Source organism: Martes martes, assembly GCF_963455335.1.
Source record: "Martes martes genome assembly, chromosome: 2".
Classification (NCBI taxonomy): Eukaryota; Metazoa; Chordata; class Mammalia; order Carnivora; family Mustelidae; genus Martes; species Martes martes.
In genome coordinates, this window is record NC_137889.1 from 169945570 (window position 1) to 169972444 (window position 26875).

The 26875-nt window shown below is 45.8% G+C and overlaps 1 protein-coding gene across 2 annotated transcripts in view; it reads right to left on the minus strand.

Annotated features, from left to right (window-relative positions):
- The window catches only part of RELL1 (RELT like 1), a 61795-nt gene that overhangs the window by 8493 nt on the left and 26427 nt on the right, over positions 1-26875 (minus strand). For both annotated transcript variants that reach the window (XM_080797306.1, XM_080797307.1), the window contains exons 2-6: positions 22321-22545; positions 20386-20457; positions 13794-13851; positions 11161-11397; positions 8413-8551 (exon numbers count right to left, since the gene is read on the minus strand). In XM_080797306.1, the coding sequence (XP_080653432.1) occupies positions 8416-8551; positions 11161-11397; positions 13794-13851; positions 20386-20457; positions 22321-22545 (728 nt within the window). In that variant the 3' untranslated portion in view covers positions 8413-8415. The remainder of the gene's footprint in view (positions 1-8412; positions 8552-11160; positions 11398-13793; positions 13852-20385; positions 20458-22320; positions 22546-26875) is intronic.

Here is a 26875-nt window from a genome sequence, read left to right on the forward strand (position 1 = left end):
TAATAATCAAAATTTAAGCTTTTTGTTATCGATACTGAGCAACTTTTTCATGTCTGTAGGTCAATCAGTGCAGGAAAAATAAAAATGTTTGTAGATATTTTCCATTCAAAATGGAAATAGCTTTTTAAAGTAACATAGAAAATATATATTCCTACAAATTATATTTTCTTTATTGAATAAAGCCAGTAAGAATTTATGCACTCCTGGGGCACCTGGATGGCTCAGTCGTTAAGTGTCTGCTTTCGGCTCAGGTCATGGTCCCAGGGTCCTGGGATTGAGCCCTGCACCAGGCTCCCCGCTTAGCAGGAAGTCTGCTTCTCCCTCTCCCACTCCCCCTGCTTGTGTTCCCTCTCTTGCTGTGTTTCTCTCTGTCAAATAAAAGGATAAAATCTCTAAAAAAAAATAAAGAAAATAAATTTTGCACTCCTTTTAGCTTTGAAGGTTCTGACGTGAGATCTGAATCCTACTGAAAAGTTTGGAGGTTGCTGTTTCCTAAGTTATTATACTCACAGTAATTTAGATGTGTTTGTATCTTTACCAGCCCTGGGGATAGTGAGATTCAGAGCACTTTACTCCAGTAAAATGTACTTGACATCAAAAGTTACTCTGGAAAAAATATCAAAAGTATCTGGAAAAACCACGGTACTCCTGGGAATTATTTAAATGCAATTCAGTGGTTTCCTGTTAGTCTCAGTACATCTGTGATTCCACATCTACACTAAGCTACAGAAGAAAGACCTTGGGACTTTGAATAGAACCACCTCTTTCTAATAAGGAAAGCCAACCGAATTAGACACTGGCTTGTGAGCTAGAGGTCCAGCTGACCGTCTGTCAGTGAGCCTACACCTGAGCATCAAAATCAAACGAATAATTCCACAACACCTAGGTCTAATCTGGCCTCTCTGTGCTGCCGGAAAATTATGAAATCTCAGACATTACCTCCTCACACTTTTATTTGCTAAATGGGGCTCGCCTGATATATTGCTCATATCTAGCATTTGCCTACTTAGCATTTCCTAAGTGCCAAGGAACAGCATCCCTGTGGGGTGGGTGAGATCATCACCATTATCCCCACTTTACAGATGGAGCAGCTCAGGCATCAGAGGCTATGACATCCAAGGTGACACAGCCAACAGGTGACAGACTGGGACTTGCGCGCAAGGAGCCTGATTCCAGAACCTACCCTGTGGAGCTACTTCCGCATCCTGGGTCCTGTTCTTCTAGAAAACAGGCCCTGTGACTTACTGAGGTGTTTAACGTTAATAGATTCAAGGCCTCGAGTTACAAATTAAGAATAAAAATCTTGGTTAGAGCTATTGATTCCCTTTTCTTTCCACTTCCAGGCAAACACGCCTTTCATTTTCAGCCTCTGCCACGGTCCCCCAGCGTCTCCAGGAGCCTCCCATGTCGCAGTTTCTCTGGTGAAAAGGACAGAGGTCCCAGCGCCTGCTTCTTAAGTCTTGTCAAAGGGCTGACGGGCTCCCGAGGAAGAAGAGCTGAGTTAATGGAGGGGTCAGTGGGTCAACTTCCGGTCAAAACCAGGAGGGGCCTCAGAACAGGTGCAGCCCAGGGAGAGGCGTGCGGGGGAAAAATGGTTCACTTCGGGGGCAAGTGACACCAAACCAATGCAAAACCCTCCGGGGCCCCACACGGAGTCCTGAGAAGACTGACAAACCTGTGCCTTGTCTGTACCCATGGCAGGGCAATGGAAGAAAACTCTGAAAGAAAATCACAGTTGACGACAGCGAAGTAGGTTTTTAGGCCCAACACAACCTCTCAGATGATCTCCATCCGTGTTTTGGAGCTACTCCCCATGAGAAACAGGGCACATCACTTTTTAAGAATGTGTCCAGCATTTTCACTCCTTGTGGCTCGACCAGCGGGGGGTACTCCACACTGGGGGGCCCACAGAAGCGATCAGTCATTAACTCCAACAAAAAGCAAGGTGTGGACAAGCATCTATGCCCTCGCTGCAGGACGGGCAAACGAGGGAGCTGTACATACATACGGGTATTGCATAGGCACATATACGCATAGAATAATCCGGGAAGGATACAGAGGACGCCAGTAGCTACAGCTCCCTCCCGAGAAGGAGCTTTCGAGATTGCAGTGAGGGAGACGGGCTGGAGAGAGGGGTGAACACTTTGCCTTTTTAAAGGCTTATTCTTCATCCTGGAGGCTTTTATGCTGCTTGGGTATTTTATTGCGTGCCTGTCTTATTTTTCAAATCTTAAAAAAAAAACAAACAAAAAAAAAACAGTAATTCAAGTTCAAACACTTGTCATAACCAATTCACCAGAGACAATGAGGGGAATGAACCATCAGGAAGTCCAAGCTCTGGACTCCACCAGCGGCATGACCTTGAACAACATACATAACCTCCGAGGGCCTCCATACGGGGCGAGGAGGCACAGGGAGCAAGGTCTACGTAAGAACTAGAACCACAGCTCCGAGAAAGCACGGCCCTTAGACGTCCATCTTCCATCCGTGTCCCTCAGGCCTGGCACCACACCTCGCCCATCGTAGGGCCTCCATAAAGACTTGTAGAAGATGTACCTGAACAAGCAATCACAGCTCCTCCGAGAGCTCCAAGTGTATGACTGTAATCTGCCTGTAAGAACACAGAGCCACTCACAGAACTGAATGGAGGCAGGCACAGCTCTGACAGCCCAGGGACATCAGTGGGTCCCTGCAGGACACCACAGGAGGCCACACCTGGTGAAGGCTGATCACGCTGTCGCAATAGCCACTTTGAGTCCCTAGGCTAAGAGATCGAATGAGGACTTTTTTTACTCGGAGAAAGCGAAGCTCCCTCAAACTCCAAAGCCACTGGGCATGTTAGCTCCCAATGTGGATTTCTGCCCATCCAAGCCCGATCGAATGCCTGGCCCTCAGAGCTGGGAAAAAGTCGTCCCTCTGAGCCTCGACACTGACATGTCAGCCCCTCACTCAGCTTTTCTCCTCATCTGGCCAGGTCCTGGGCAGGTGTCGGCGCCCCTCCACTTCCACGCTGGAGGTGGGCTCAGCAGGAGCGACCTTCCACGGGAAAACACAGGCGCCAACCCAAGCAGCGCTCTTCCTCTACAGGAAATCAAGGCAGGTGTCCTGCCTCTGCCTACTCAAAGCACAGTTTCTTCTGATCGGTTTCTCTGCCATTGCTCTATAAGAAGAGTGCAGCAGATACTGGGGTTTCCATCAACCCAAGATAACCTGCTTTCTAAAAAATGTGTATTTTGCCCTGAAAAAAAAAAAAATACAAGCTATGGAGAAAAATATTAGCCATCGGGCAGTGCCTTAAGTTCCTCACCATCCTCTCCTTCCCTGGAGAGTTAACAAAAGAACCACAATGCAAAACCATGCGAACGATGCAGCCCAACTGCAGGGGAGCCCCCCCTCCCCCCAGGGACCCTCCACTACCCCTGATCATGGAGGTCAAAACAGAGGAAGAGGAAAGGAAGGCACCGAAGGTCAGGGAAGCTGACCTGGTGACTGGTCAGGACACTCAGCAGGAGGGAGCACGAGCCAGGGAAGAGTCTTGGCAGAAAGAAGACTTTGATCCCAGGACAGAGCGGCGGCAGAGCAATTTAGCGCAGAAAACCCAGTCCACCGTCCTTCTTAACTTCACCGGCCCTCTGATCTGCGCAGAACAAAGAACGCCAGCCGGCAAACCTTCAGGCCGACTTGTCACTCTCCCACCTCCAGTAGGAGGCGATACAGGTATGGATGGCCAAGTCCTCTTAGCACAGGCCAAAGAATGGTCCGAATCGCTAAGGGACCTGCCAGATATGGATTGTTAACATGTCAAGAGAATCCAAAGCTCTAATATTCTTAAGAAATAAAAAGGGACTCACAGATGACATCAAACTGATGTTTGAGGAATGGGCTAATATGTGACTAGGACCACTGAGAATGGGGTGAACATTCTTGATAATAGTGCATAGTTAGTAAATACTAAGTTAGTAAATACTAAGTGCATAGTTAGTAAATACTAGTAAATACTAAGTCTTGTACCAAGGACAGATTTAAGAACGTATCTGTCACCTCCCTGAAGTCCAACGACAGCCCCATTGTAAAGATGAAGGCCCTCAGGTGTGGAGGGGTCGGGTGATTTGCCTAAAACCACTGGTCGTGAGTCACACAGTTATGAGGAAACCTGAACAGTTTAAAACTCAGTTTTAATTACTATAACAAATTACTAAAATAAGAATTAACAGAATCAGGACACCTGGGTGGCTCAGTTGGTTAAGCATCTGCCTTCGACTCGGATCATGATCCCAGGCTCCCAGGATCGAGTCCTGCATCAGGCTCCTTGCTCAGCAGGGAGCCTGCTTCTCCCTCAGCCTGCTGCTCCCCCTGCTTGCGTGCTCTCCCTCTCTCTCTCTCTGACAACTAAGTAAATAAAATCGTTAAGAAAAAAAAAAGAACAGAATCACTTCAGGAATAAAACAGTATAAGACAAAAAGCCATGTCTAATATTATTAATTTTTGTTTTGATGTAAAAAATACTGTTATGCACACTTCCCAAATCAATGTTTCAATGAGATCCTACCAGAAGATGCAAAAAAGAGCACATATTTCAGAAATGTGTGATGTCAAATGCTTACCACAGCTTCATTTTGAAAAAGTGAAAGACCAATGATCATGAAGACAAGGCAGTGGCATTTGGAGGCTGAAAGCAATTTGATTTATTTAACTTCAAAGAACAAAAGCTTATTCTTCTAAGAAATCAAAACACATTTTCTGTGAAAAAAAAAAAAGAGAGAGACCATTTTAACTGCACTGCCAAAATAAATCAGGCAGGGAGCAAGTTAGATCTAACTGCAGAAAAAGAGGACAGGCCAATGAAATGGGGAAAAGAGTAAGGGGAAGAAGAAATGCCAAATAGAAGATTTTGTTTTTTAAAAAGAGAAGGAAAGAGAGAGAAAGAGAAACCCTAAGACTAGTGTCCAGTATCCATTTCTAATTTGAAAAAAAAAAAAAGAAAGAAGCCAAACCAATGAGTAGATGTGATTTTGCATGTCACTATTTAGATCAATTCTACACTAAAAATCCAAACATAAAAGCATTTTTCAGGAAAAATACATAACTCTAAGAACTATCTTAGACTACATGAAAGATACATAACACTCTTGTCTTACTTGATTCGCTATAGTCTAGGGCACATCTTCCAATTCAGTCCAGAACCAGAGATTTGGGGCCCAGATGGAAGAATGTCAGGATTTCTCTGGTTGGAAAATCGAGTCCTGTTAAACACCCCAAACACACTCTTTGGCGGGGGGGCCGGGGGTGGACGAGAAATGTTAAGACGTCTAACAGGAAGAATTCTGATGAGTAAGTTTTCTAAACGCCCATGAATATTTCTTTCCCTTCTTTTTCAGAGTCTGTGCCCTGTTGGGGTCATCAGACATGGCCACTCCACAGGTCTCAAGCCCAGCAGGCTCTGACCACGGGATCTTCTTTCCCCAGACCCAGGTGAGCGGTCAAGTCCAGAAGCCAGGCTGGCTGGGATGGGCTCTGAACTCTCCCCTTCCTCTTGCCTCTTGTCACTCTGAACACCCACGTTGCTTAAACTCCCTGCGCTTACCACCTCCATTTGCAAAATGGGGTACAAACTAGTCCCTACTCATTGCTGTTAAATCAATACGGGGAATGCGATTTTCAAAGCATGCCAAGGTTACAGTAAACCCTCAAGACACAGCAGGCATTATAATTCAATTAATCTATGGCCCAGGAGCATTCACGATAGCATTCTCTCCACTTCTGAGTTTGTTTGAAAATTTCCATTAAAAAATGTTCATTTTTAATTTCAAAATTCATTACCATCGAAGGCTCCAAAAATACACCCCCTTCTAAGGTCATTCACGAGCTCGCTGTGGATTTTGGAGGGCACGGCACAATGCGGTTACCCTCTACTGAGAGCCAACTACATGCCACACACGCTGTTGGCACTTGCCTTCAATCAGTGAGCTTAATATCCTTATGTCATGTTCAAGGACACCAGGTGGAAGTGGGCTTAACCGGGTAAAGGGCAATTTCTAAGTGGTGAAGCTAGCACGTGAGACCACGTCTTCTAGTCAAATGCAACGTTCTTACAAAATCCTAGTGGATGACTGTGTGCTTTGCGGAGAATGTCAAATTGTAAACCCGACGTAGTCAGGATTTCAGATGATTGAATCCAGTTCTTAGAGTCAGATACAGAAGAATTTGGACCAAGAAACCCAGCTGAGCAATCCTACTTCTTTTAACCTTCTCAAATCTCAAGTGCTTCTCTCTCTGCGCAGTAGAGGCCCAAACCTGGAGCCTGACAGAGGATCGCCCTGCAGGTCCTGTCTGAGGGACAGCAGTGTCTTCGTACACGTGGTCTGCTCCAACGTCCGACACAAGGCTGGGCTGCTGACTTGGAGGCAGACTGTCATCGCAGCCCATAGCTTTCCCTGCCGCTGAGCAGGCTGGGCCTTCTTCACCGTCCACCTGGGAAGCCAGGTGCTTCTCTTCTCAGGATCAAAGGCCTCATGACTTTAGCCAGGTTGCTCCTCTTATTTACCAAAGTCACTTGAGATTCAAATCCAGAATCCCTAACGTAGCATCTACTCTGTTCCATAAAACCTTCTGCAATGATGGAAATGTCCTGGATCTGTGCTATCCAATATGGCGGGCCCTAGCCAACTCTGGCTACTGAACATGTGAAAAGGGCCTAGAACACCTGCAGAACTAAATTTTTAATGTTAATTAATTTAGACTTAAGGAGCCATGGGTGACTAGTGGCTACCATATTAGACTACCAAGCTTCTGGATCACTGGTGGAAATGCCCTCCATTCATGGGTCTAGGGCTGCCTCATCGTGAGCCTCCTCAGATGGAAGAAGAGTACAGCTGGTCTGTAGTCAGAGACCTGGGCTCAAATCAGCTCCTCTTTCCAGCTAAGGGACCTTAACATGTAACTTACCCTTTCCCTTCATTTGTGCTCTCATCTGTAGAAGTGGGATAATAGTGTCCATCCCATTGAGAGACGCTGATAAAGGCAACATGCGAGATTTGTACAGGACCACGCCCAGAAGACTAGAACACTGAATTGACATTGGTTGCTTTTATTATTACCTTCATCCTCCTCTTCCTTTTCCTAAATCTCCTCGGTTCCCTTCCCAGGGCACCAGTAACTGGCTAAGAAATCAAAGATAGACTTTTCTGCTCTGTTTCTCTTCTTTAAGGAAAGCCCCTAGTTGGCTACTCGATGCAGGGGAAGGAGCCCGATCTTCCCAGACGCAAGACTGCGAGAACTAACACTGGAAACTCAGAACCCCTTGTCGTACAGAATTCAGGAGCACAAGTCTTCCAGAACATCCTCAACCCGACTGAGCCTGGGCGGATCGTCAGAGACGCTTCCTTGAAAGCCATTCCTCTCGGACTCCACCGCCCCGGCCACCCCTCGCTTGACTCCCGGCTCAGCTTCAACCTTGCCTCTTTCCGGCACCTTCGAGACTCAGCCGGTGCCACCTCCCCACACCCCATCCTTCCCCCCTTTTGCAACTGTGACCCTTCTGCCTTCCTGTTCAGGCTCTGACTGTGCCCCCCGGAGCTTTCAGAGCCTAATCCCTCCCAAGGCCTCACCCTCACCCTCTTATACCTAATAAGAAACATGAAAGGGGTGAACGTTCCTCAAGCCAGAACAGAAAGAAAAGAGCAAGATGAAAGCTAAGCCAATATCAAATTATCACAAGCCTTTTTTCTTTTGCAAGCACTATCTTCCAAAATGAAAACTGCCCCACCGAGAAGCATTCGCTTTTGCTTTTTAAAATCACTTCAAAATATTTGGTTGGAAGAGTAACAGTCCTAGGAGAGCGATTTTAGAACTGTGGCGCATCAAAGAAAACTGGTTTCCAACTCAATTAAAGGAAAAAGCCTTGATTTGCATGCGCCAGCTTTTTTCAGATCACAGGTTTCCCAGAAATGACAAGATGATATTTCATTTGGCCTGCATGGTTTTGTAAAGCATATTTCTTAAGCTGCCAACATTTAAAAACCTGTGGCGAGTCCACATTTCCGAAGTCTAGATTTCCACCTTATTTTGCATAAGATCTACCAATGCTTAAGAGCCTTCTGCCTTGTGGTAACGCAAGCCCAATGGGCAGGCTGGGGTTTCTAGTTTGCCACAATCCCCACCATGCCACCTTGTGTCTTAAGCAAGCCTCTTTCCTCATCTCCATGCCGGCCAGGCCCCTGGAGGTACCCAAGTTTGTGGCCTCTTTACCAGAAGCCCTGGACAGACAAGGAATCGCCTTCAATCCCCCACAGCCCCACCAGCCCTCGCTTCCCTGCCCAGTCATTCCTACATGCCCACCCACCGAGGAGGCTCTCAGCACCTTCTCCCCACCGTGCCCGCCCCACCCCCCGTGTCACCCAAACTGCGACTCACCTGCTACTCCGTGTCACTTCGGTCTCTCTTCACAGGGGTCACAGGCACCTCCCCATTGACGCTGTCGGTCCCGCTAACGGACATCAAGCTTCTCCGCTCCTTCTGATTTGACTTGTGTTCCACTTTCGTCACTCTAAACCTGAGGGGGTGAAGAGCAGGTGTGATGGGTTTTGCTTTCCCAGGAAACAAGACTCAAGAGTGAGTCAGAACAAATTCAGCCAAAAGGTGGGACATCAATGAAAAACGCTCCATTCAATAAGGGGGCGGGGGGGCATTCCTACCCACAAATGTCCCTGTCCCCTGCCAAACTTTCCAGCTGACATTCCCTCAACACATCACACACTCTGCTGGATACTTTCTAGAGCATGAAAAATGCATTAGAAAGCACGGGGACTCAAATTTTAAACAGCCCCGGGGTTTGGGTTCCCAATAAGGACATGGGTGGACCATCGGTTGTTTTAACCCCAGAGGACAGGCTAAAGGCACAATAAGCTTGCAGTTAGACTGACGCTACCAGAAGGTTCACTTGAGAGCTGCCTTATTCAAGTGCACCCCTCAGACGGTCTTATCTCTGCAGACACACAGCCAGAGGGGCCCCCACTGTGTCCTTTATCAGCATCGGTTGGCGGTAGGGTTTCTCTGTGTGTTCGGCTTTTGACTATTTTTTTAAGAAAATGTGGGCTAATTTTCATTAAGGATTTAGGAAAAAGTTTAGGAAGTTAAGGAAGGGATTTCCATGAAGAATTCAAAGAGAAATTAAGGAAATTGACTCAGCTTGACTGAAGTCTTTCATAATAGCTTCTCTCGAGTTCTGGTCTAAAATTCCCTTAAAACTACCTAAAGGAAAATACATTCTCCCTCTTTGTCGTCTAAATGAGCTTACCAACCACAAGGAGGAGGGAGCCTTGGAGGAAGTAAAGGAAGGATCAGGGAAGCCGGTCATAAGCAAACGCTCACAGTGTTCTACATCCAAGAAAGAGAACTGCATCTGGGCATTGACAAGAGCCATGCTGAATCTCAGCTGAAAATTTCAGCAGATTTTTTTTCTAAAGCAAACAAAATACGCTTTGTCTAAACAAGCCCCAGGTTCTCATTACATGCCGCATTTACAAATTCCCATGACTCTGCCTCTTAATAAAACAGTGTGGTCATGAGTTGTAGGCTTCTGCTCTAAGTGGGAAACAGCCCTGCACTCTTCTCCTTGTTGCTTGTGTGACAGAGGCTAAACCTCAATCAGATCAAAATCATAATAATAATCATATAATAATCATAATAATAATACTAGCCAACAGCAGAGGGCACAGTGAGTGCCAGAAACTGGCCTAAGACCTTCCCGTGAGTCAACTGACTTAATCTTCCCAGCAACCCAGTGAGGTGAGTGTTACATCCTCCTCGTGTTAGGAAGGGGAAACTGAGGCACAGAACTACTCGAGCGAGTAGCAGCAGTCGTGCCAGCATGCGAACGAGGGAGATGCGATGAGTTCAGACCACTCTCCCCAGAGCATGTTCGTAGAGAAAGAAGAGCCAATCTGCTCCCAGCGCCCAGCTCCAGCACACGCACTCGTAACCACAACCTCCCGCTGCCTTCTCAAACGTCGCCTTTGCCAGCTGGTTCCTGCCTGGGACTCCGGATTGCAGCAGACCCTGCAGAAGATCCCCCTGCACCAATGTTTTCCACACCGTCCAATGGATGCACCCCTGGAAGTGCGAGCGCTCCACACCACAGAGAGGCCCCAAGACCATGGCAGTCGAGGACTGGGGACAGGTGCACAGGACACAGGTAACGTGACAGAAGAGAAAGTAGTTGCAGGAATCCATGTAGGCAAGTGAGGTCTAGACAGCAGCCTGGGTTCGAAGATGAAATGTGCCCCTTCCAGGCCTCTCCCATCAAACCTCGTAGGAACAGTCTTCCTTGTTCCTTCTCCTTCTGCCGGCAGATGTGGCAGAGCCACAAGATGGAGAGCGCCTGGGCAGCTACTCCAAGAGCCGCCCACTGGTGTGTCGGTCCACACAAGCACAACACAAACTTCTGTGTGAGGTTTGGCCTTTATCTGTTAGAACCAGGGCGCCGGCGAGCATCGCGGGTCGACCTGACCAGATAAACAGACCGCCAGAGAGCGGGCACTGCTTTATTTCTGGGTGCGTCTGTGAGCCATTTCCAGGACAGCTTCATCAGCTCTTAGTCCAAAGACTGAGTAAAGAAGACTGCCCTGACCAAGCAGGGTGGCTATCATCAAATCCCTTAAGAGACAGAGCAGACAGGAAGGCCCAGGACGGAAGAATTTGGTTGTCTCTTTCCCTGCCCTCGAACGTCGGCCTCCTGGTTCTTGGGCCTTCAGAATGGGGCTGGCGACACCGGCAGCATTCCTGGGTCTCCAGCTTGCAGACAGCTGTTTGTGGGGACCTCTGGCTTCCATAATCACGCAAGCCAACTTCTATAATAAATCTCCTCGTATACATATTTATATACATCTATTAGCTCTGTTTCCCGGAGAACACTAATACCTCAAGTTATTAATTTTTTTTACCTTAATTAATACACCTGACATATGTTCTAGCATAGCCGCCTCTCAGGGTTCTTCTGCTGCTGGAAAAATGTAGAACTCGGAGCAGAAGATGTGGAAAAAGCCCAGAGCTATAACCCGAGCCAGGCTTAGGACATCATACTCTATATTTAACAGGGACACACAAATCCACACAGCCCAGCAAGCATGGCACACAAACCCAAAGCCTCCGCAGGGATCTTACCTGCCAACGGAGAGGACCGTGACCTCTCCTTGACGCCTCGCGTGGCCCTGTTTGGACTTGTTGGTGGGTCTTATGAAGTGCCACCGTTTGTGCCTACACCGCTGACACACGTCCCTCTCGACGGCCCCGCCCACTGTGTGCAGATGGTGGCCACAGATGTGCTTCCCCGGGGTGCCTCCTGGTGACAAGGGCCCGGGGCTCACAGGCGGGCTCCCAGGAGTGCTGGGAGTCACCGGGCTAAGGTGTGGAGAAAGGGGAAGGTAGAATTGGTTACTTAAAAAAAGGACCAGTTGAGGCAAGCTCTCCCCCACAGCCCAGCATCTGCCGGGGTCTCTAAACAAACAGATCCCACGAACATATGTGCCTTGAAGAAGAGAAAACACATAAATTCCACTCGAACGACCAAACGACTTAAACTAGGAGATTTGATCCAGGCTGACTACTGCATCAAAGGAAGAAAGCTTTTAGGTCAAGATCTCAAAAGGGACACTCCAGAGATGTTGATGGTGTTGACAACAGTAACAAAAACAGCTAACACTCGTATTCTGAGCATTTCATACATGTTAATTCTGCTCATGTTTTCAAAACCCATGAGGCTGGTATTACGAATTTCCTCATTTTAAAAATGAGAAATTAACGTAACTCGTCTAAGGTCACGAAGCTAGTAAGTGATTGATCTGAGATCCAAATTGGGAAAGCCTAATTCTAGAAACCATGATCTTAACCACCATGCCACAGTGCCTCAGAAAACAAGAGAGACTGCATTCTTTGACAGCCAGGAAAAAAATCCAGCTAGACCATCCAAAATATAAAAAGCAGACGTATATAGGTCAGATGTTGGCCACCTTCGAAAGGCATACCAACACTCCGGTCCACTAGAAAAGCAGGCCTTAAAACAGGACAGGCCCGGCCTGACCAGGAATCAGCCCTCTGATGTGGTACAGGTGGGCGGAGAGGTGGGGCGGCATGTCCCTGCGGAGCCTGAGCCCTGAGCCCGGGCCAACAGCCCTAGAGGCACACGCAAGTCTCATGACAGCATCAAGCAGCCTTTCTGCTCCCGGAAACCAGCCCACTTGCACTTTTTAAAAAGCAGTGTGCATGGTAGAGGAGACAGTCTCAAACATCAGAGATAGCCAGAAGTTTTCCAGTGTTCTTTAGGGATGCTCTTTAGATCGCTAAAATAAAAACACAGAGTGGCAGCTTCCTGAAACCAAAAAAATGTGAAATTAACACCACACTGTGGAAAGCTGAAGTCACAAGTTTAACAACATCCATTGGACAAACATTTCTCAAGTCCATAAAACCCAGTGACAGGCACTGTCCATCGCCCCAAAATAACTCAGGCCAATAGGCCCGGAGATGACACAGTCCAAACACCAGGGAGGCATCTGTGGTCAGGACTGGAACGTGAGAGAAATCCCAGCTTGCGTGTCCCTCTGAACCACACCGCTAGAGCTCCCTAGCCTGACCCACCTGCCTTCGGAGGGACCTCGACAAAGGGCACACCTAACACGCCGGTATGACACACTATAGATTATCTCTGATGTGCCTGGCGCACCTCCCGCAGAGTAAACAGGGAAAGGTCCAAACTCCCCGCCCTGTCCCTTGGAACAACCTGCCTTCCTGGCCCATCTTGGTACTGTCCACCGTGCTCTCTGGAGGCCCCAGGCCGAACTCTCCGCCCCACACTTTTACACTCCAGTGTTTGTGCCCTGGGCTTTCTCCGCCTCCAAGCAGTCTCTGCCTGTTACGTGTCTGGCTCAGACGGCACTTTGGTGAACCTTCACAGACTTCCCTCTGGCCCCACAGAGCCCCGGGAGCACCGAGTGTTTGCTGCTCCTGCAGCATGGCCATCCTCCCCATCGTCAGGCCATGCTCCCCATCATCATAAGGCTTCATGCCCAAGGCTCCTTATCCCTCCAGCCTAAGCCCTCCGGACTCCAAGATCTGTGAAAGCCCAGCTCTAGCACTGTGCCCAGCACTGAGCAGGCATTCAATAAATGCTCCTTGCTGAAGGAAAAAAAAAAAAAAACCCACAAAAAAAACTCTCTAGAAATACAGTTCTCAGTAATTCATTAGGAGGGACTATAATCTCAACAGCCCACCCAGCCTGATTTTCACTTCATCATCACGATTCATGGAGGTCTTTCAATGCCCCAAGCCCCTTGTGTTCCTTATAATAACCCAAGCAAGTGAGTACAACGGTTATCTCCATGTGTAAATGATGGAACTTGAGCCCAGGGTAGAGAGTTAACTGCCCACACAGAGTGGCCAATACATGGCGGAGGGGAGACTCCACCAAGGTTCCCAACTCCAAGTCCAACTCCGACTTCTTTATTGTTTCTCCATCACCGCAGTCCTCAGCCAGGGCTGAATTTGCCCCAGGGGACCACTGACAATGCGCAGGGACATTCTGGGTCGTCACACAGAGTGGGGAAAGAGGACACTAGCATCTAGTGAGCAGGGCCCAGGAACGCTGATAAACATCCCACAGTGTACAGGACAGTTGCCCACAGCTAAGAATTATCTGGCCCAAATGTCAACCAGGCCAAAGCTGGGAAACCTGCTCCAGCAGGTGACTGCAAAAAAAAAAAAAAAAAAAAGTGCCACTAAATGGGGGGAGATGTGCTCACCTTTCAGGGTCTCCCAGGCTGTTATCTGCTACCATTGCCTTTAAAACATCAACGTTTGCTAAGGGGGGGAGAAAAAAGAAAGTAAAGAATTAAAATGGAATGAATCACATGAGCAATCAGAGTTATCACATCAGAGAAGCTGTTAGAAGGAAAATAAAGAGAAGAAAAGCTGTTGGGGAAAGATCTGAGGTCCTTCAGTTCACAGGGCCCTGGGGTCCCGCAGAAGGGAAGTTTTTCCCAAGGGAACCCCTAGAAATGGCACCATCTGTGGGTAACTTTCACCACGCAGGAATTTGGTATGAGTGACAGAGAATCTACAGAGAGGAAAGCGGATCTACCATAGAGCCGAGCTTCCTACACATCATTCCGACACAGAAAACTACTCTTCTTCCCGCTCCGAAACGAAAGGGAAATTTACATGGTGCTATACCCCCATACTCAGCTCACTTGGCTAATCGAATACTGAGACATGGGTCTTAAAAGACCTGTATTCTAATACCCCGCATGAGCCCGGCTGATTGTCCTTAACCTCTGAATTCCCATGTATCATCAAGTCTACCCCACACAGAATCAGGGATGTGAGAGGGTTAATTTTCCAGGTGGGCCATTAGCTTAGCTCATCTGCAGGACCATACAAGACCTTAACTCTGGCCAGATACCTTAAATTTCCAAGAGTTGGTCACACATAGAGGTTACCTAACATGAACTGAATTAAATTAGACTTCCAATGTTAATTTTTTAAAAATCCAATATTTTAGGTTGGGGGTAGGCTGTCAACCAAAGCAAACTGAATCCAAGTTTCTTGGGTCCCCACCCCACGCTCCGACCCTACAGACACGCATGTTCCTTCTGCCTCTGACAGAGTGGTCACACTCTCAAGGATGAAAGACTGAGTGAGGGTTCCAGCTCCTCTTGGATATTTAACTGGCAAAGCCAAGTGCCATTACTGACTCCTAACCTTTTCATTGATTTTTTTTTTAAAGTGCTGCTCTCATGAGGAACCACAAATTCTCCAGAGACGGAAGAATAAAAAATCACTATTTGCCATGGGAGCCAACAGCAACATTTCACATTTAACGGCTCAAATGACATCCTTGGAGGAGGAAAATTAACTCTAGTTTCAACGCTACTGCTTTCAGGTATTAACAGTTACAGGTTGACAGAGTGCTTCTCGACTTTTTAAAAATTAAATTTAAGGGTTTTTTAAATTATTTTATTTATTTATTTATTTATTTATTAGAGAGCGAGCGAGCACAAGGTAGGGAAGGGAGAGCGAGAGAGGGAGAAGCAGACTCCCTGCTGAGCAGGGAGCCCTAAGCAGGGCTCGATCCCAGGACCCTGAGATCATGACCTGAGCCGAAGCCAGATGCTTAACTGACTGAGCCACCCAGGTGCCCCCAAATTTAAGTTTTTTAATTTAAATAATTATTGCCCTGCCCAGGAGCCTTTTGCAACATCTTTTTTCTAATCACCCTCTTACAAAATTATAATACTACAGATAGATATCTGTTTGTGTACTATATGCACACAAAATAGTAAGGGTTTGATCCTTACCATTTTCCCCCCTTCACAACCCTTGCAAGGGCATAGGTTTTTTAAAAGGAAATATTAATACAGCATACCATCTTTTCTAAAAGAAATAGTCTCTTTGCCCTTCATGACTCCCTGTGACAATGTCCAAGCACATTCTCTAACCCAAGTTCTAACCTAAATAAGGCTCCTGTGATTACTGAGAAAGTTTTGAAATGGATTGGCAGAATCTTCTCCCATACAACAAAGGCATGCTAACCTCTACAAGACAAATGGAACTACAATCTAGTCATGTCTGTCTTTTTCCCCTTTAATTAATAATAGGGATTCAGGAAATTAATTTTTGTTTAGAAAAAAGGTTTAGGGAAGACACAATAATTTGCCAGCTGACACTTATTCTCTGTCATAATTTACTAAACTTCAAGACTACAGACATTAAAAAGGGAAAACAACAAAAAAAGGTATGAAAATAAAGACAGTGCCAATAGCACTCACTTGTTAAGAATGAGCTGTTTAAAAACGAAAGCTTAAATAGTTGCCAGAGAAAACTAATCACCTATAAAACGATGACCTCCCTTAGAAAGATGGGATCAGAAAATGGTCAGGGAAGATTGTTAAAATATATTAAAATCATTCCTAAAACTGTTTTTTTAAATAGACTCATGTTGTTTCTTCTATATTCAGGTATTCCTGAACCTCACCCTACCTCTTAGAAAAATTTAAAAATGGCCCTTGTTTGCTATGAGTGAATTCTTTAAGTGTAGGCTCAAGTTTCTATGTAAACATCACTCACACCCTCCCTGTCCAAGGAGGTTCGGTATGTGGAGTCATGTGGTTTCCTGGGGTTAAGAAAACTTTCTAACATAACCCCACCATTTGGACTTAGACACATGCTTTAATTTGGTTGTAAAATTACTATCAAAGTACAGTCATCTGATTAAGTTCTATTGAATATTATCTCCTCCCTGATTATTACTCATAATTATAATAAGCAAGTGTTTCCCTGCACTTGTCAACAGTCTGTCCCCTGGACTTCCCATCCTGGGTTTCCAGAGAATGGGAGCAGTCAGTTACAGGGCAAGGAAAACCTGTCGAGAACAGGAGAAATTTTTTAGAGGGTAATAATTTCATAAAATGCTTCCTCTCTTCTGTCCTGAATTTCTGCCTGATCCTAGGTATAAAGCAGCAGTCAAATCAGGCAAGAAGAATGTCCTGTTTTTCTCTCCCACCACTCTTCTCTTCAAACATTCCCTTGAGGGGTGCTTGGGTGGCTCAGTCCATTAAGCATCTGATTTTAATTTCAGTGCAGGTCATGATCTCGGGGTCCCAAGATGGAGCCCCAAGTCGGGCTTCCCGCTCAGCAGGGAGTCTGTTTGTCTCTCTCACTCTCTGTCCCTCCCCCTGCTTGCATACTCTCCTTCTCTCTCTCAAATAAATTTAAAAATGAAATTATTAAAAAAAAAAAAAAGATTCCTTTGCAATCAAGGCAAATCTCCCAGTCAAGAACTATGGCCATCCCCAAGATCAGAGTGCTGCTGTGTGCAAGCCACTGGCCGAAAGCTTTACACACCTCATCATGTTTGACTCTCCTGACAACTCTAAGAGTAGACAGAGTCATCATGCCCATTTTACAGATATAGAGACTGAGGCCCTAAAGAGCATAACTGATCAGTCAGCCAGCATGAGAGACCTGGACATAAGCCCTGGTCCGTCTGACCGTCGGGTAGATGAATTTGACTCTGATGTTCTCCCTCGTACTCCTTCAATGTCCAAGTCTCTACCCAAATGGTTAATAGTTTAATGCTTCAAGAACGTCAGCTTGATCATGATAGCAAGCTTAGGAGACCTACTTGGTAATGATAATTTGTAACAGAATCCTTGCCATAAAATAAACTGAGCCCCAAGGTAAGAATTTCACAAAAGGATCCCTCTGCCCAGTGTGACTAACCAGGGGCACTTGGACAGTAACCACAGTAGTCTTCATTGTCATCGGATGACACCGTTTAGGGCCTGGCAGAGAGGCTGGGCTATGGGCTTGCAGGTACTCTCCAAAAGCCCACAGAACTCAAGAAAACCCCAATGACCACCCACACACTTTTCAATTCAATCTACTTAAAAAGATAAATTAAGGGTAGCACTGTCGCTAATCCGAGCCTTGAGATTAGCAAGAAAATAATCAGTATGCGGGTCAGCTGAAAAATTTATCCCTCAAGAGATTTATATAAACTAACCCGATTTGCAACATTTGAGACATGATATATTTAAGCCATAAACAATGTCACCATGAGTACGGGTGAAGTATTACCCCATCAGCCAAATTAAAAATGCAAAGCAGAAGACTATTCATAAATCACAATTGCAGTTGTTTTTAAATATGTAAATATAGGCAAAGAAAACCTAAATAAACATGGCAAATGGTAATGGCTGGGTTGTATTTCATTTTATTCTTTTTTTTCAATTTTTAAAAGAAAAGTTATGCTAGGGTGTGCTTACCATTAAAAAAAAATGGGAAATTAACACCGACAAGGAGATCTAAATGGATACTAAGTTCAGAGACTGTTAATGACGCAGACAAAGGATTTAAAAAGGCATTTGTTCTGTAGAGGATTGAAGCCTCAAAGCAAACTAGAAAGCTAGGTTATAAACTGGGAAGAGACCCAAGTATCCAAGTATGGATCTAATTCCCCAGCTGTTGTTTCGGCACCAGCCATGTCCGGAAAAGGGTTCCAGTGAGGTCAGATGTCTCCCAGGGGCCAAGGAGAACCAAAGGCCACAGAGAGGATCGGAGTCACGCCCCCACGCTCACAGGTGGCTGGACAAGTCACAGGTAGACTAGTGAAAGCATGGACGGGGGGGAGGGGGAGAGAGAACTGGGGAGCAGAGGAGGGAGAAGAAAAACAGCGCCTTCGGTGTTACTCCAGTGGACCTACCAATCAAGGCAGAGGAAACAAAGAGGCTACTTCCTGAGAAAGGATGGCATTAAAATAGAAAACGGCAGGGGCACCTGGGTGGCACCTTTGGGTAAGTGGCTGCCCTTGGCTCAGGTCATGATCCCAGGACCCTGGGATGGAGCCCTACATCTGGCTCCTTATGCAGTGGGGAGCCTGCTTTCTCCCTCTGCCTGCCACTCCCTCTGCCTGTGCTCTCTCTCCCTCTCTGACAAATAAATTTTAAAAAATCTTTTTTTTCAGTGTTCCAAGATTCACTGTTTATGCACCACACCCAGTGCCCCATGCAATACATGCCCTCCACAATACCCACCACCAATCAAAAAAAAAAAAAAAAGAGAAGGACAGGGGTGCCTGGATGGCTCAGTTGGTTAAGCATCTGACTCCTGATCTCAGCTCAGGTCTTGATCTCAGGGTTAGGAATTCAGGCCCTCCATGGAGCTCCACAATGGGCATGGAGCCTACTTTAAAAAATAATAATAATAATAATAAATAAATAAAATAAAATAGGAAAGGACAGACCTATTTGCCCATGAGTGTGGAAGGTGAGGAAATTCTATATTAGTATGTAACTGGGACATACTAGTATGTATGGGACTAGTATATATTGGGACTAGTATGTAATATGGGACAGCATACTAGTCCCAGACAGTCAAACGCTTCTCCTGTGCCTCCCTGAAGAGAAGGGGCCTGCTGCAGGTGCCACCCTGCCATACGCCGGGAGTACAACCTCTGGGCCTCTGTTTCCTCATCTGCAAAATGGGATGCTAAAAGGACCTACCTACCTCCAGAAGGTGGTTCTGAGAATTAGTGAGTTAATACTTAAGGAGTTTTATCAACTATCCCAGCTGTACGTGTTATCACTTTAAAAGGAAGACGTTTCCCATCCCTCCTTCCTGAGAAAAGGAAAGAGGAGGTGACAGCAAGTGGCCAAGCCTTTGGAGTCAGATGCGCAAGTTCAAATCTCAGCTCTGCCCCTGCCAGCGGGTGGTGCTGGCAAGTCAGTTAAGCACAGTGGGTCTCTCGTGGGTCTCTCGGTTTCTCAAGGGCAAAATGGGAAGGAAGTATCTGAACCGTGAGGTGGTTAGTCCCTAGAAAGCCCTGAGAACAGGCCTGACACACAGCAAACAGTGCATACTGGGAAACTGTATGTCAGAACTCCAACCCCGGGGTGCCTGGGTGGCTCAGTGGGTTAAGCGTCTGCCTTCGGCTCAGGTCATGATCTCAGGGTCCTGGGATCGAGCCCCACATTGAGCTCCCAGCTCAGCAGGGAGCCTGCTTCTCCCTCTGCCCCCTCCCCCCAACTCATGCACTCTCTCTCACTAATAAATAAATAAAATCCTGGAAGAAAAAAGAAGAACTTGAATCCCTGTAAAGTTTTCAAGGTTTACTTATTTCTGATGCAACGGTCAGTAACCCACCTCAGCCCCACACTCGCTAACTTGGCGGCTGCTCCAGCTCTTAGAGGCTCTGGCCCTGAGGCTATTGGGATGCGGGCGAGGAGCCCCATACACTCAAGTAGCTACTGAGGGCCTCGCCCTGTGCCCCTCTGCAATGGTATCCTCCTCAGCTAACGGCCAGTATTTATCTGATCAAGATTCAGTTTATCCTCCCTTTCAGAAGACAAGAGTTCAGAGTATGTTCCAGAGGGAAAAATGCTTCCGTTCACAAAGGTTATACCTTTTAGAAGTCTTAACACTTCAGAAAAGATCAGAGAACAGGCAAATCTATTATACTAAGCCCTTGACGTGGAGGATGTCACAACAGTGCAATGAGGTAAATATTACTTATTACCCTCCTTTTACGGAGGAGGAAACGGAGACCCCATGAGGTAAAGTGACTTGCCCCAAATCGAGGTGAGGCCAGGATTAGAAGGTGAGCCTCCAGGGCTGGCTTTCTGCCAACACTCACACCTACTGACTTCAAAAACACACTCAGATGACATTCTTACGGTGGAATAATCTGGAAACTGATGTATTTGTGAGCTTAGGTAAAAAGTGCTGCTGATGACCAGAAAGATCAACTGGGGAGTTCACACAAATTCTGACTCTTCCAGGCAGATTTTTAATAAAACACAAATACCGAATTGTTCTGAAACAGTAAAACATCCATACCTTCATTTTTCATGATATAGTGGACAATCTGCCCAACGGTGTCGCTGTTTTCATTCACACTGTCGTTCAACTCTGAAAGAGAAGGGAGAGGGGAGAGCGGGTTACGATCGTTCACCTCTGTCGAGGCAATGAGTCCTCACTCAACAGTCTCTAGAAAGCTCAGCCATGGCCTAAATGTGGAGGCTTTCTTCCTTCAGTCCCAAACTGCCCGACGCACGGCCCAGAGTGACTTCTCTGGCGCACAGACATTACAAGCACCAGATGATCCATCAACCTCTTCTCCGGTCCAAACACCCACTCACTTCCATGCGTGTGTATCAATCCTTACTACTCTAGTTCTCGCTCATCATTTCCTTAAACCCTTAGGGGACACGGGAAGAAAACAGTTAATCAAAAGAAAAAATTCTCCTTGGATTTTCTTTCAACGGCAGACATACTATATAAATGTAGAGCACAGATTTCCTTCTCACACCGGGTCATGATTCATCCATGTTTAGAAGACTCTCCTTTCGTTTAAATACACTTCCAAATGACCTACATTTTGGCTGTGGTTATTTGCCCACAAAGTCCATTTACCTTAGGAAACTGTATTAGGTGACAGTCTTTGAAGGAAAATCAAACCTTCACCCTGAAACCGTGTAATTTCAGGGAAGAAGCAAAAGGGAGGGATTCTAGTTCACGGAGAACGAATCAAGCCGTGCAACATCCTACTTGTGCCCCTGGAAAAGTGTCTTCTCCATCCACAGTCGGCTTCCTCCTCCACGAAAATGAGCATTTGGCTCGACAGTGCAAATCCTGACTGCTAAGCCAGCCTGGGGCGGGGCGGGGGGCGGGGGGGGGGAGGGGCTTGCTTTCTGTTGACAAACACTCGGCTTTGGTTTGCTCATAAGCTACCCATGACTCATCCAGCAACCGGGCTCTCTCTCTGCCTCAAAGGTCAGTGGGGGTGGGAAAAACCAACAGGCCAGCAGGCTGGCAAGGGAGGAAGAAGCTCCCCCCACTCCACCCGCTGGCTCTCTTGAAAGGTGACTGACTCCAAATGTCCCCTTCTGCACACACTGCCCTTTGAGGAGCTGAAAGGGATATGGAAGGTGAGCTACTATTCCCCAGAGTCCAAGTCAGAAAACATCCCTAAAGGATGGTTGAAAAGAACATCAAAGGAAGAAAACAGGATTTTATTTCTTGGATTTTTTCCAAACCCTACCTAACAACTCCATGTTAAGAGGAAAAGGTAAGACATCCTCAAATTAATACTAAGGTACCATTTCTTACCATACTTTCACTGCACTGTTGACACAACTGTTTACTTAATAAATATAAATTCCAGTCACATAGGTTTCAGATAGAACTCCCCCAGCAAAAGTAATACCACCAAACCGATGAGAGCTATTTAAATTCCCCATCGTTCTTATCAGAAGCTCTCTCGGTAATCATAGTAAGGATTCATAGTTACTGAGTGGCCCCGTGTGCCAAACATCAAATGCATCTTCTCTCTAAATTCCACAATAATCCTACAAGATGGACATCACTGTCCTCATTTAAATTAAAATTTAAATTAAATTGGCATTCAACTACCTAAGATTAAATTCCAGTTAAACTACACATAGCAGAAGTTCGGAGCATATGGAACTTGCCCAAAGCCACAAGGAATGTGCTGGTAGGTGTTTCATAAATGAAGGCCAGGTTTCAAGCCCCAGGTGTGGTTAGTATGAAATCCATACAGACACACCACCCTACCACCTACTATGAAGACAGATCATTTTGGGGACACCTGGCTGGCTCAGTCAGTAGAGCATGTGACTCTTGATCTCCGGGTTGTGAGTTCGAGCCCCACATTGGGTGAAGCGATTATGTAGAAATAAAATCTTAAAAAAAAAAAGAAAGAAAGAAAATCGCCCCCATCCTCATCGCCATAAAAAGGATGCAGGTATTTACCTATCTTTTCAACCTTTTCCTCTTCCACCTCTTGCTCGGCTTCTGTGGTGCAACGATAGCCCTTCTTCTTAAGCAGGTGGCAGATGAGGACGCCAAACAGACCCATGATGAAGAACACGGGGACGAGCGCATAGGCGATATACTCTGGGTGTCCGCTGCCCGTGTTGTTGGTGGGCGCTGGGGTCGTCTGTGTTCTGGAGTGCAGTGTGCGGCTGCCCCCATTGTCTACAGAGAGAAACACACACAGTGGCATCAGACATCTGCCGCGTGGCAAGGACAACCTGAGGACCCCAGGGAACATTCACATGGAATCCCAAACCAAGGGCCACGCAGAGACTGGAGGGTCAAGCAGTACGGAACACGGGCTGAGAGCCAGGCGTGGCTACAAGTCCGAGTTCCCATCCTGTCCCTGCTGGTCACAAACTAGGTCCCACCCTGCATCGTTTCTTTGAAACCTCTCAAGCCAGCCTCTACTTCCTCACCCGCAGCAGGAGCCACACAGTGTTTTAAGTATGTCTGGGAGCAGTGACAAGCAAAAAGGAAACACAGAGTCGTTTGGTGGCATTATAGCACAGCACTGAGTAGTTAAGAGCATGGACCCAGGAGCCTTGGGTTCAAGTCCTGACGCCCCCACCCCGCCACCTAGCAGCTGTGCCATAAATTAGCACCTCCGTGACCCAGTTCTTGTGAAATGCACACACTCATTTGAACCTACCCCACCCTTCCAGGGTATCATGAAGATGAGATAAATACATGTAAAATATTCACAACCATTTTTACAACATAATAAATGCTCAGCTACGCAGCAGGAACATTCTAGGCACTGGTGACATATCACGGAGTAAGACAGACAAAGGTGCTTGTCCTCGTGGAGCTTACGTTTTAGAAGGACTTAGTAAACAGACAAATCTAGAATATGGAAAAGAGAGGAAAATCTGGGATGGCATCAAGATTCTGGCCCAGGGGACAACCATAAAAATGGAAGGCTGTGCATTTTTTTGTTCGTGCACTTACCCAAATAAAAATTCATCGTCCGCCCACCATGTGAAAAGCACAAGGCTGGGAACCGGACAGAGTAATAAACAGCCCGATCTGGCCAAGAGCGTGTAGGGGAGAACGTGTAGGGGAGCATCAGAAACAGTCCCCACACAAAACACATGGGCAGATCGTCACCGATTGAGAGAAACGCTGTCCAAGGCAATACATGGGGCAACGGAGAAAAAAGAACAGTGAGGACCTATTTTATGACTTCAAAAATAGGGCAGCTAGGAAGGGGGCATCTTTTGAAGAAAAGGGGCAATTTGCTTATGGACATGTCAAAGCATCCCAGGGGCTTATTACCAGATCCACGCCTGCCGGGGTGCCGCGCACAGGCTCCTGAGAGTCCCTGCCCACGGGGACCCGCATCCCCTCTAGGAAGGAGAGTGAGCAGCAGAGAGCCGGGCGCAGGCATCCTGAGACGTGGTCAGTGAAGACGACAGAGGAGGAGCTGGCCAGGCAGAAAAGCAGCAAAGCACCAGCTCACAAAACAAGAAGAGAATTATCAGCTGAAGGAGGAAGTCAGGTAGGAGGAGGAGTAAAGAAACATGTGAGATTTGATTGAAATGAAGTGTCCTTACTTGGAATACTCAGATTCGAAAGTGATGAAATGAAGTTCTTTCTCTCCATCAGAGAGATTAATAGTGGTGAAGAAACCCAGAAACTGGAAAACTAGATACATTTAATTATAAGCTCTCTCAGAGTATTTTCATAAAAAAGGATTTGCGCGGCAGTAATTGTAGGGGACAAATAGCAGGTGTGAAATAACCGTATTTTATCACTACAGCCAATAGTATCAAACAGAAGCCCAATTTGCAAACCAGAGGCCACACAGCAAAGGGCTATAGATCTTTCACAAGGAAATACCATGACCTTTGAACAGGAAAGGAAACTGCTGGTTTCTTAGGTCTGTACAAGGTTGCATTCATTATTTTATCAGACAATCTCGAGAATTGGGGATAATGTATATTTTCTTCTGATTTGTCTTCCAGGAATCAATATATTAAATGAATGAACAAATAAATGGAAGTACACACACACACACACACACACACACACACACACACTTCCCTATGCATACGCAAATATATCACCTAACTTAGGATTTACGGCCAGTCTTTACTAGTAAAAAACAGAAATAATTCTTTAACCCCTTTTACAATTCTAAGTCGTATTTATTAACTCCATTTTAATTCCGCATATTCCATGCAACAGGGATCAGTGAAGCAAACAGTCTCTAAGACTGAGAGTTTTACTCAGAATCACAGTCTGTTTCAATCTGGAGGTGATAACTAATTCTCTTTGGGGGACACCAGGAACAGGGAGGAAAGCAGAGGGGCTCGGAATTGGAGCCAACAGCCCCTCCTGAATCAGGTGGTTGAGAATGTGTCTTCATTAATTTGACAAGTAGCAAACCCTTGCAAACACTAATATTTAGAGTTTGTGATTTACAAACAGGTATCAGTCACTTAATCTCGTAATTACTGTACCATAGAAAAGCTGATGAAGATATGAATCTCAATTAGGGAAACATGAATTACGGAGAGATGCCATATAGCATTGGGGTTACAAGGTCAGACTTCCTGGCATGAATAACAACTTGGCCACCTACTAGGCACAGCAACTTGGGCAAGTTATTGAATGGTTCTTTCCTCACTTTCCTCGTTATGAAATAAAATCAACATGATTGTACCTTTCTATGATGATTTTAAAACTTGGCCCCGAATTCTTTTATCCAGCTCCAACGGAAGTCTGTATCTCCTTCCCTTGAATACATCCTCTGTCTTCTGCCAGACCAATAGAATAGGTTGGAGTGATGCTCTGTCAGTTTCCAAGCCCCGCGCCCTAAGAAACTGACAGCTTCCACTTCCTGTCTCTTGGGGCAGTTGCTTTTGGAACACAGTCACCATGCTGTGAGGCAGCGCAAGCTTCCCCAAGGAAAGAAACCAGTAACAGTCATCAACTCACCAACTATGTAAATGAGCCACCCTAGAAGTACATGCATAGTCCCAGCTAAGGCTGCCTGGAGCGAACGTGAGCTGTTTCTGATGAACCCTGCCCAAGTTGGAGATTCCTAAGCAAAATGAGTGGCTGTTGCTGTTTCAAGCCACTAAGCTTTGAGGTCATTTGTTATACGCCAATAGTAACTAGAAGATAACCTCATGGAGTCATTGTGAGGATTAAGTATACTAATACATAAAGCACTTAGAAGAATGTTTAGGAAGAGACAAGCAATGTAAAAGTGTTTAGTCACCATCATGCTAGAACTGGACTATCCAGTAGGGTAGCCACCAGCCACAAGGAGCTATTCAAATTTAAGTCAACTAAAATGAGATGAAATTAAGAACTCAGTTTCCCAGTTGCATTAACCACATTTCAAGCATTCAGTAGTCACATGCGGCTAACTGCTACCATACTGGACAAGTCAGAAAAAGAATATTTTCATCAATCCCAAAAGTTCTAGTGGAGAGCCCTGTTGTAGACTACAAAGAACCACTGTAAGGCCGTTGACTGGAGAATCTACCGTGACCTACCATAGCAATTCAATAAAAATAACTTTGAAATCACAAAGGAACTATTCACAAATAATGCCTTAAAACATTTGTCAACCTAGGTAAATTTCATTTTCCTTTAATTTACACTAGTAACTTATTCAGAGACACTGGCCATCTCTCTCCTTCACCTCTAGCTGAATCATATCTGAATTATAAACAAATTATTTGAGTCCAAATTCATAGCAAAGTTGTTGTTGCATTAATTATGAGTCAAAAAAAATGGCAAAAACCTGAATGTCTGACAGTGGGATAGTAAGAAAATATCTAAGTCAATCACTGTCTACCCATCTGACAGAGTAATATTCATCATTTAAGATTATTTATCAAGATTTTGTGAAGATATGAGAAAACACTCAAGACACAATGTTGAATTTAAAAAGCTTAATTCAGGGTGCCCGGGTGGCTCAGTCAGTTAAGCATCCACCTCTTGATTTCAGCTCACATCATGATCTCGGGGTCCTGAAATCGAGTCCCACATTGGGCTCCATGCTCAGCACAGAGTCTGCTTGGGATTCTTTCTCTCTTCCTCTCTCTGCCCCTTCCCCCATTCTCTCTCTCTAAAAATGAATAAATAGGGGCACGTGGGTGGTTCAATGGGTTAAGCATCTGCCTTCAGCTCAAGTCATGATCCCAGGGTCCTGGGATTAAACCCCTGCACCAGGCTCCCTGCTCAGTGGGAAGCCTGCTTCTCCCTCTCACTCTGTTGCTCCCCCTGCTTATACACTCATTCTCCCTCTCTGTGTCTGTCAAATAAATAGTCTTTAAAATAAAATAAAATAAATGAAATGTTTTGAGAAAGAGAAAAGCTTGATTAAACATCTTACATACCGTATGGTCCAACTACTTAAAAAAAAAAATGCATGAAGGCATAAAACGTACAAAGCAATGACCAAAATATTACATGATTCCAGGTAACCAAATAAGAAGATAATTTTAAATTTTATTTTTATACTTAACTGTAA